This window comes from Glycine soja, chromosome 13 (genome assembly GCF_004193775.1).
Source record: "Glycine soja cultivar W05 chromosome 13, ASM419377v2, whole genome shotgun sequence".
Lineage (NCBI taxonomy): Eukaryota > Viridiplantae > Streptophyta > Magnoliopsida > Fabales > Fabaceae > Glycine > Glycine soja.
In genome coordinates, this window is record NC_041014.1 from 18,782,830 (window position 1) to 18,794,376 (window position 11,547).

At 32.8% G+C, this 11,547-nt stretch overlaps 1 protein-coding gene across 1 annotated transcript; it reads right to left on the bottom strand.

Moving 5' to 3' along the window:
* Nucleotides 1–6,376: 6,376 nt before the first annotated feature.
* On the bottom strand, nt 6,377–11,330 carry LOC114382639 (WAT1-related protein At1g44800-like). Its single transcript, XM_028342199.1, has 7 exons — nt 11,009–11,330; nt 10,517–10,579; nt 9,004–9,120; nt 7,932–8,175; nt 7,366–7,524; nt 6,939–7,090; nt 6,377–6,842 (listed from the first exon to the last, which is right to left on the bottom strand). Exons 1-7 carry the CDS (start codon nt 11,221–11,223, stop codon nt 6,623–6,625), a joined length of 1,170 nt encoding a protein of 389 aa, XP_028198000.1. The 5' UTR covers nt 11,224–11,330; the 3' UTR covers nt 6,377–6,622.
* Nucleotides 11,331–11,547: the final 217 nt, after the last annotated feature.

An 11,547-nucleotide genomic window follows, 5' to 3' on the forward strand; every position in this document is an offset into this window, starting at 1 on the left:
TCCATGATGAATATCACAAGGGTCCATAAAAAAAGTTTCAGACCATGGATGAACAATACTATTATTAACGTAAAAAAAAAAAAAACTATTATTGTGTTCATAATTTTGCAACCTCACCTTGTCTTTCTCTTTGCAACTCCTCAGTCAACACCAACTGTTTCAACAACCCACCACCCTCAGCGTTGTCGACCACTTTTGCAGCCTTACAACAACCCTTACTACGATCACACAAGAATAAAAAAAAAATCTTCTCAAATAAAATAAGTTACATATAAAACACACGACTTTTTCTTTTATATTTGATAACGAACGTATAAGGCCTAGCTAGTATAACAATATTATTGTGTGCATTTAGAAAATAATAATATTACTTAATGTTAGAGATATAAAACTAATCTCAAGTAGTTTTCAAACTCTCAGGCAATAACATTATAATTGATGATTGGATTATTTGTTTGCATATGTAAAATTGCACAAGACATTACAAATTTCTAAGCCATGATCCTAGGAGAGAGTATTGTGGCCTTAATTTCTTCCAAATTCACTACACACAAAAAAAGTTGGTGCCGGCCACCATGACAAAAATTGTTGAGTTTTTATGCCACACTATCCCGTGTCAACCCCTCATTCGTGTGTTTACTTTGTGTTTCTTTTTATGATAAATGTTAGTAGCTGTTATTAGGATATTGGCTAAAAAATTAATTTTTTTATTAAAATACATAAAATAATATTGTTATGACTTTTTTATATTTTTTTTATAATTTTTATAATAAATATTTTTTTCCAAATTTTCGATTAGTATATTAAGAATACTAATAATAAAACTCAACGTTTTATTTACTCTAAATTTTAGCAGCCACATATCCTTACAAAAATCATGGTAGAAACGTACTTGCTTAGATGTTTACCAATTATGATATTGCCGAATCTACCACTATCCTTGGTAAATGTTTTCATCTATGCTAACTTTTTGTGGTAGGCAATGTGTAAATGAGTGGCAAGTGGTAGCAGATTTGATGAGCACATATATAATATATATATATATATATATATATATATATATATATATATATATATATATATATATATATATATATATATATGGGGATGATAGGGAACAATAAGATCTCTTCTAAAAGTATCATGAATCATGATAAGAATACACACATCATTCAAACAGTTATTGTTGTCGGTAGTAGCAGGGGTATAGTGGAGTTAACAGGCGTTGAGATCTTCTCAATTTCAAATGGAAATGGAGATCTCCAATTCTTTAAATCTTAAAATGACACTTACATTTAAATTGTTTTAACGGCTAATATTTACTCTCATTTAATTTAAATTAAAAGAAAACTAAAACGAATTGGTACAATTGCACCATTCTATTAAAACAAAATGTCTAGTTTAATTGGATGAATATATTATGTGTTATTGTAAATTTTTTATATATATTTTCAATTTCTGCGCATAAAACACAATTATGCCATTTGACAACGACCACCAAAATAATGACAAAAAGCCGAAGCAGTGGCGGGATTTCATGCCCCAAGGATATGATGACATGAGCAAGGAGGATTCAAAGAGGAGAAGATTACTATTTAATTTGGAAAATATATATGTAGGTGAGAAGCAAAGCAAATAAATTATTCAAAACCGAAGATAGTGAGGTAGGTAATCCATAAAAAATAAGTTAAATTAATTTTTTATCTTTTAATTTATTTTTTAATTCATTTTGGTCATCTATTTTTTTTAATTTAATTATCTAATTTTTAAAAACGATAAAATTGGATTGTACTCCGAATAAAAAACATTACTAATTAATTTTAAATCATCATAAAACACAAAAAAATTATGTTTGGTTTAATTTTGATAAAATAATTAAATTGAGTCAATTTTAAAAATAAAATTAAAGAATCAAAATAAATCTAAAAATAATTAGAAGATCAAATTAAATCTAAATAATAAATTAAAAAATAAAAAATTAATTTAACGTAAATGATCCAGCCTGTTTTTACTTCTTCTTCTTTTTTTTTTGTCTTTTTCTCCTCTATCTAAAGGCTTTCTGGGTGCCTTGGCTATTAGGTGGGCTGGGTGTTTTTTTACGTGTTTTTTGAACAACTAATTCGGCTTTGTGCCAGCGTGATTGTCATAGGTCGAGGGTTATGGCTTATTATTACTTTTGGGTTTTATTTGGAGATGTTCCATGTATCTTTTCAGGATATTTGTTTACTTTCTGGATATTTTAAACTTATAATATAAGTATATAATACAGATTTTTAGTTTACTTTTAGGGTTTTGTTTTATACATGCACTGGTCAATAACAATTCAGTATTTGTTCTATAACTTTTTTTTAAAAGAAAAACACGGAAACTACAAAATATTGTATGATGGGTCATTAGCTATTGCATTCTCTTGTAGTAATTAATCTATATTTAATTAATTAAATAATAGAAAATAAAATTTAACTTAAGTATTTATTTTAATCTTTTTCATGATATTTAAAATTTAAAATATTAAAATAGGTAAATCATTTTGCTTTTCTTTTTTTTATGCATTATCCACATCTAAGTCGATTTTTTTTAAAGAAAAAATATTTTTTTTATAAAATCAAGAAATGAACATATTTAATTTACAAAGATAAACAATTTACCTGAAATCAAATTAACACCCAAATGTGGGTACTGAAAATATATATTAGTGTGAAATTATTATTTTTAATTAATTTCTATAATAATTTTAATACAAAATTTTGAATTTCAATATATAATAGTTAAATTTGATTTTCTTTTAGAACATATGTTTTCCATCCTTCCACTCTCAATTGTAACCAAGTTTCTTTCATATACTTCTCAAGTGACTTGTTCAATGGCCAACAATTAATGACTCTAAATGACTTAGGTATCTATTCCACACATTGATTCTTGATAAGAATTGGACAACAGTCCGAGATATTTCTTTCAAGGAAACATTGTGTTACATCTAACCAACAAAATGCCATCAAAATGTAGTCAATCCTACTTCTCGCTTTTTATTAGGTCTAAACCAAGTAAATTTTCTAACATTTATAGGAATGTCCAACACTTCCACCTTTTCCACAAACTTATTAAAATCTCTAGACTCACTCCCCCCCCCCCCTTATGCCTTCCACCCCTTCTCTCTCGGATGCACAATGAACACTATTAAAGTCCTCTAACAAGCACCATTTCCTTATAACACTCCTATCTTTAAGCATTTCTAACTCGCCCCAAAGTCTCCTCTTAGCCTCCCCTTCACATGTTATGTAAATATTTACCAATACCACTTCCCTCCCATTTTCTTGCTACACACCTTCTAGACTGATGTAGCTTTTTCCAGTAAAATGATTATTTAGAGTTAACATCTTTGTGTCTCATATACACAAATGTCCACCTGATGCTCCCATAGCAGGCGTTGCCATCCAACTCATATCCCCATTTCCACACAACATTGAACAGAGTCGTTGATCCAACACTTCCTTCTTTGTTTCTTGTATACATAAAAGTTACACCTCTTCTTTTTTGCACAAACCTTCTCACAAATTTCCCTTTCACACCACCCTCTACCCCCTAACGTTGAATGATAGCATCTTCATATACAACCATTTCCACAACCCTCACTGCCATTATTTCTTATTTTCTACAGCCCCTGTTGATCTCTCACTTCCATCTTTTTCAACTTCTCCTTCATTATAACATCCTCTCCTTCAAAAGTTACCCCACACAACTTGCCTATCTCCCATAATTTTTTCTCATTGCTGGCATCATTTTAATACTACAATAATCTATTACAATTATGAATGACACTATTACTTACATTATTATAGTATTCCCACTCTTTCTGTGTAATTTCCTTCCCTTTTGCCCTTCCTTGACCATATGAGCCTTCCACTGTAGCTTCCTTCCCTCAGAATTTTCATCTAGTAAAGAAGCCCCCCTTAGACTCCCACGTTCGACACCTTCCCCACCTGTATTAGTTTCTGTACTTTTCTCTTTTCCAGACGTGCCTCCTTTCCTTAGTAATATAAATCTATTATTGCCATACATCTCTATCCTCTGTTGACTAATACTCTTCAATTCCTCTAAGTTAATATTTAGCCTAGAGTCATGTAATTGTTTTCCCTTATTCTTTTTCTTTTTTGAAACAGTCCCATTGTTGTTAGATTGGCCTATCTGAGTTTCCTCTCTGTTATCTTGCTCATATTAGGCTAGAATACCATTTGTTGGTAGACCCAACACCTCCCCACTAGCACTCATATTCTCTTGGGTGTTGCTAGGTGCATCCAGCATTATTGCTGGTGCACCCAACACTAAAGGAAAAAAGACTGAAATACTCTTTATCCGTAACCCTTTTAAGTTGATCCGTCTGCGCTTAATATCAACATACAGATCAACTTGATCCGTATCAACCTTACGGATTAACTTGATTCATACGATTTATGGACCACCCTCACGCATGCCCATCACAAATGCAAAGAAAGTGCATGGATAGTTTTAACATTTTTAAAAAATGTTGAGTACACCTAATAACACCCTATTATCTTGTGCTCCTATCTAGCACTCATATTCTCTTTTGCTCCTATTTGTCCACTAGAATGCTCCATGCATTTCCCTACCCCCTTTATGGTTCCATGCTGTGTCTTTATCACTTCACATCCCTTTGTCTCCCTTGTTATTTCCTTTTTGCTTTCTCTGTTATCCTTCTCGAGCCTTCAGTCCCTAATAACTATATTTTTATCCACCTTTACCCCCTCATTTAACTTTATTGTACCACCAAGACAGCTAGTACTATGACTATTGTGCAAAATATTTGCCTGTAGTGTTATATCCATTGGTTTATAATTTGAACATCCCACTGTTTCAACCCTGCTTCGTTCTAGACCTTCCACCATTTCGCCGATGTCACCCCCACCAAATCCCTCATCAAACATCACCTCTTCCCCCCTCAAACTCCGAACATGATGATTCAATTTCTCGCACCCCATCACTAAATTATGAGTCTGCTTGGGTACAATTATGGCTCTATCTCCAGCACTTACATGACTCCACCTGTTGTAGGGTCTCCTCCACCACTCACATTACAAATGATTCCATTTATCCTCAGATTGACACAAAATATAATCGTTGATGGCGTAGCTATTGGGACCATCACCCTTGCAACATCAATCTTCTCCCTACTAGCAGTGACCTTATCCACGAATATGAACTTCCCAAACTCCGATACTAATTTTGAGAAGCATACTTCGTTCCATGCCTTTAGCGGTATCCCCAAGCACTGGACCCATGCCAATCTATTTCCAGAATACTCTTCATCATTCCACTTATGAACACTATGAAATATACTCAGCAGACTGTCCTCCTCATTTTTCGTCTCTTCAACGATTCTCTCATCTGAAATTCCTTCCATAATCACAATATCATCTCCCACATACTTCAGTTTTACATTCCCAGCAACATCTGATACGAAAAAATCTTGGAGCCTTTCAAGCAACGTTAAGTCCCTAAGGCTTCCAACCCAACACTTCTCCAGCCACTACTTGTTGGTCTCTATCACTACAACATCATTCCCTCTCCGCATATCATTCTTGTCAAAATGCATGTTTCTTAGTTTGACTTTCCACCTTCTAGCCCTGTTATTGTTGTTTCTCCGTATCACCTTTGTATAAGTGTCTTCACCTCATCGCCCTTGGGCCACTCTTCTAGTCCCCTGATGCTCAGATCTCCCAACCTGTCTGCCCCTGTCCTCATCTTGCTTCCTCTTCGCTCCCCCATATCTTCCCACATGGTTTTCCCATGCCTTAGAGTACTTAGGCACATTAACATTCATTTAAAAGTTGCCAATTCGTATTCCATCCCGTTGTTTCTCCATGTATTTTTCATTTTGAACCCCATTAAATCCCACAATACCATATCTGTTACCCCACTTATCTCTCCTTTTAGCCAGAAAAATTTCCCACACTTTTCCCCCTTTGATGAAGATCTTCCATACATCAATTTCCAAGTAGTTATCAAGAAATTTAGAGAAGAAATATGTTGTTAACCCCACCTTATCCCTAGACCTGTGTTCTCTCTCTCTCTCTATATATATAAATATCTTCTCTCATAGTACATTAACTATAGTCACTTGGCGATTCTCTAATGTTATCTCACCAATAAGCACCGACTCTCGATCATTTCTGAAATACTATGCAATAATTCCCCTTTTCACTTGCTCTAATTAGATTGGTTAAAGAGACACTAAATTGTCTTATAAAAAAATTAATAAAAAAATGTGAAAAAGAAACAAGAAAGTAACATGTAACAAAGAAAATAAAAATACAAAAAAAAAGAGGGATGTCGAGAGAGAGTACCGAAAGGACAAAAATAGAGACAAGCATTAATGGCGTTATTTTACTCATACTCAAGTTTCGGCAACATATAAAGGATTTTTGGGCCTAGGCCTCCTTAGTAACAAAAAGAAAAAAAAACATAAAAGGTCAAAGGAAAACAAGAAAGGTACATAACAAAACGTAGCCACCATGGCAGATATGTGGAAAGATTGCACAAAATCTCTCTTTATATCATTTTAATTAGTAGGAAAATCGGTTATGCATATGCTAGTCTTGAGGGACTATGTTCTTGCTGATGGAAGAAGCACATTTTTTCCTGCCCCAGAAGGAACATTGATCTCAATACTGTCAAAAATGTCTGATCCTGATTTTGTACCGTCCTTAATTGGCAATTCGTGGCCCTCACTGTTTCCTTCGTTGGTTTTGTTGTTCAGTTTGTCTTTGCTTTTTCCCCATACCACGGTGTAAAGTCCACTCACAATGATAATAGCTCCAATTACACTATAAATTTAAAACACACAGTAAATTGGCATATTTAATTTAATTTGGCTATATTGATTAAGAGATGGACTAGACAGTTAATTGAACGTTGCATACCTTCCCATATAAACTTGCTCAGCCAAGACAATGGATCCCAATGCAGCAGTGATAATCATACAGAGAGGGCTGAAAGATGTAACAAACACGGGTCCACGTTCCCTTGTCACAACTCCTTGTACATAGTATGCCATTCCAGAGCATACCACACCCTAGTTATGAAAAATGAGTGCTAGTTAGTTTTTTTTTATAGGTAGGAATAAGAACAGGTATGAAGTTTATAACAACTTATGCACTCTCAATCAATTAAACTAGACTTTCTTGATAAATGAATGCTAATTAGTTGAACCATCAATTAAACCACCAATTCACCATATTAGTTTAATTAAACTAATTAATTAGTCTCTAGGATTGAGAGGATAACTATTAAGTATAAGGTAAAAACAACAAATGGTGGGTTGGTAGATTAGTATGAAAAGATGCTCACAGAATAAACACAAGCAAGGAGCCTTGAGTCCATGCCTATTGACCACACGCTCATGTCACGTTCAAATATAAGGGTCGCAATTGCACCCTCAAAAATGCCCAAAAAGCAAATCCAAGCTGTGACCGAGAGCTCTGCCGGGTACATCTTCAAAGTGAAAGACTAAAAATATCCACAAAGCACAATATCATTATTAGTACATAAACATTATTTATTTATTTTTTGTTTGGATCTTGTACATAATTAAAATAAAACAATAATTTAATTTTTATGAGTAAAAAAAAAAGTTTGACCATGAATCTATCGTGATTTTGAAGATAATTATTATATCTAAATAATAGTGTAAAAATTCTTTAGGTTATTTTATATTTTCAATCAATAAAAAATAATAGTTAATATGAGTTTTAAGTTAATTATTATAAAAATTAACAAATAAGATGATTTTTGATTGAATAATAATATTAAATTGTTTTACAATATCATATAATATAAATTATTTTTTTAAAAATAATTCAATGAAAAGAAAAGAATGTGCATGTGTAAAAGAGGAAGGGGATAGTGTGTTATACTTGCAAGATAAAGAAGCTAGCCCAACCACCACAACTTGCAATGAGCTCTACTGTGCCAAGCACCCAGTTTTGTTCAGAGGGTTGTGTGCTGTTGCCACTTTCATGGTGGGTTGCTGCTTGTCCCTTTATGAACTGAAGAGCCGGGCCTTTGTACAAAGTCATAACCATAGCTCCTGAGACTGTTACTGCTGTTCCAACTACCTTGGCTACGCTGGGTATTTTTCTCAAGTTCACTGTCTCTAACCTGATTGCCACATTGCAAGAATATAATATGATTAGACATGATTCATGCCTTGATATTCTTCTTCTTCTTTTGTTGCTTAGTGCAACTTCCACACACATTAGCGTTGGATTGCATTACACCAAAGTCTTGATTGGTTATATGTTATGAATATTCTTTAAAAGTATGTGAATATGACACCAATTTGTGGTGGCTCTTATTGTCAACGGGTGGTCCCATACCTTGCATTGTCATGTCTAGCTATCAGTGTAATATGATGCGTAGTGAAAGAAATCACTTGTAATTGATGTTGGTAGTCTTTGCTGTTCCACTAATTAAAATGGACTCGATAATAAAAAATTATAATAAATATATTTTTGTCACTCAAAACATTATGAATTTTAATTAGCTTTAGATTCAATATACAAAGATTTTATTTATCTTAATTTAGTCCTTATATTTATTAAAATTTAATGTGATTTTAATCTCTTATTACATACTAGTTAGAGATTAGAAAATATGTTTTAATTTTGTTAAATTGTAAAACTTAAATATAATTTTTAATTAAAAATAAAATAAAAATTCGTAATATTTTTAGGGAGAAAAAATATACATTTTCTCTCTTAAAATGTTATTTTTTTGTTTTATTAAAGAGATTATAATGAGGACAAAAAGTTGTTAAATCAAGGGTGATAGCTATCAAGAATAAGTACTGCATGCAAAGAGTATTAAAATGAGAAAATCCTCATATTATTGTACTTGGATTCTAGCTATAGGAATGCAACTAGCTAGCCTTTTTCTTTTGCGTAAGCGCACAAACTGTCACTAATATTATTGTGGTGAAAAGTTTACCTGCAAATCAGTGCCATTATAAAAGTAATGGCTGGCATGACATTAACGGTGGCCGATGCAAACGTTGTTGAGGTGTTCTTCATTCCCATGTTGTACAAGTTTTGATCAAGCACTGGCCTGTTTTCATCGCAAACAAAATTATCAGATCACAAATTCTTTTAAAGAAAGAAAAGAAAACAAAAGAAAGAAAGAAAGAAAAACTATATAAGTAATTTGTAATCCGTAACTTCTTACCATATTAATTGTAGGATTAGAATTTAATTCAAATCATAACCAAATTCATGAATAAAGTCATATCTCAAAGTACAAAAGATGCTCCTATTTCGTACTTAGACTAGATGGTAGGTTCTTTGTCCAAAAAGAGATGTCTCTATCTGCCGTATTCTCTCTCAGTTTTTATTTATTTTATTACTTTTTTTGTTAAGCCAAATTTATCAGACAGAGTTTCTATCTGCCTCATGTTATGATACTGGTGATATATATATATATATCTTTGATGCTTTCCATCATCCTGGACTCAGTTTTTTTTTCTCATCTGTGGTTGAACGTAACAGCAGAGCCATTAAGTTTAGCCCTATAGTGTGTTACCACCGACTTGTTATCCTTTCCATTGCATAATTAATTAAAATAATAAAAGGAAATAATCATGATTAAACTATTTTAATTGCTTAAGCTTTAGAGACAGACATCTACTAGAAATTCAACTCTTATTAGAAAAAAAATGAAGAAAAAAATAATCAAACTTAAAATCATATGCTCATGGAAAGCTTGATAAAAAAAAGCTTTTATAAATAAAATATGTTAAATGTTTAAATTCTCGTTAAGTGAGTCTCGTAAAGAATTTTATATTAATTTGTCATTTTGGTGGTGGATTCCTTCCTTGGTATGATGTGTCCAGTAGAAATGATGGGCCCATATGATGAAGCACCATTGTCGAGTTTTCGCATTTCTAATGTCTGATATTTTGGATTATACAATTAATATTCCTCAATTAATTTCTTTAATTAACGATTTCGTTTTCAATAAAACACAGACAAAACAGAACCAATTAGGAAGCCAAAAGCTAAATTAAACGTAAATACAATCATCATGTGTGTGGAGAAATGATTATATGGAAAATAAATGTTACTAATAGTATTAATTATTTCTTATTAACTGAAAAAGCAACTTGGTATATGGAAATTGGTTGAAATCATACACATGCGGTAGTCTGATCATTTCTTCTCTCAAAGGTAGGATTTTCCAACAAGGAAGAATATAGCTACTAGCTAGTATCTTTCATAGGTAGTGGTTAGTGTTTATTAATAATTAATACTAGTATTTTTGTATAAAGAATAAGGGTATAGCCGTATAGGTACCATAGGCATAGCTAGAAAAGCATGCATGCATGTGTACTTGAAATATTTTTCACTTGGGCCCATGAAGGGACTTAGAACTTAGAAGAAACAAACAAAATGTAAGATTTAGTACTTCGAATATTTTCATACGTGCGGAGAGAGTTGAAGAGCCTTACTCAAGGAAACCGAGAGCCGCAAGCCTCAGGAACACCGGGAGAGTCATCTTTGGCCGTATTTTTCTGTAAGAAAAGAAGCATCAAAACGCACACTTATTGTCTCAAGTTAATGAAGGAAAAAAAAGTTAAAAATGGATATAAAAGGCATAAAACAAGAAAAGTTTTACATTGTGTACGTGTAAGTTGTGTGCTAGAACGGGGATGAATGTGAAAATTTTGTGCATGATATTAATGAAATGAGAAAATAGACAATTTTTACATGACTGTGCGTATGTTTTAGGTCAATCTCACTTTCTAAAGCACTTCAATTTGTTACAACGTGAATTCAAACACAACTAGATACCGTGTTTGGTTTCACGTTTATGTTTAAGGTATGATTTTTGGAAGTTAACAATTATAACTTTAACATCTTAAATATGATTCTTTTATACTCATCGTGTTTCTCAACACGTGCAAAAATTTTAAAAAAAGATTTGAGGAGTAGAGAGACACCTTTCAAGGACAAATGCAAAAGGGGCCATGATGAGAGTGGCAACTATATGACGGTACACGGAGAGTACCCAATGGCTCATGCCATGCTTGAAAGAAACCATGGTGATGATGTACATTCCGGAGTAGCCAAACTGAAGGGACATCATAGCAAGGTAGGGCTTAACCTTGTGGAACACCTTGCCCAATCCATTAGATGATGCATTTTGATCCTCCATCTTGTAACCTTGCAACACACAAAGAAAGGACACACGAACTCAAAAACTCACTAATGAGCTATTTGGTTCTGCCTTGTGTGTGTTTATGAATGACATACTTTAAAATGAGGAATGGCCTTCTTATAGGCCCCAAAAGCAAAAAAAAATTAAAGAAATTAAAGAGGCCCCGGTATTCACAGTACCACATGGCACTAATTCTCTAACTACAATTTTCATTCCCACAGATTCCGTTATCCATTAAGAAGAAATTAAAGAAACATATTCCGAGTATAATTACTTGAATATATATATTCTTTTGTGTTTGTTTATGGGAGTGGGGATATT

Coding starts and splice junctions, on each gene's coding strand:
- LOC114382639 (XM_028342199.1), bottom strand. CDS start 11,223: ATGGAGGATCAAAATGCATCATCTAATGGATTGGGCAAGGTGTTCCAC. Junction 8,176..9,003: donor ATAATGGCACTGATTTGCAG/GTAAACTTTTCA, acceptor TGTGGCAATCAG/GTTAGAGACAGTGAACTTGA. Junction 7,525..7,931: donor CTAGCTTCTTTATCTTGCAA/GTATAACACACT, acceptor GGATATTTTTAG/TCTTTCACTTTGAAGATGTA.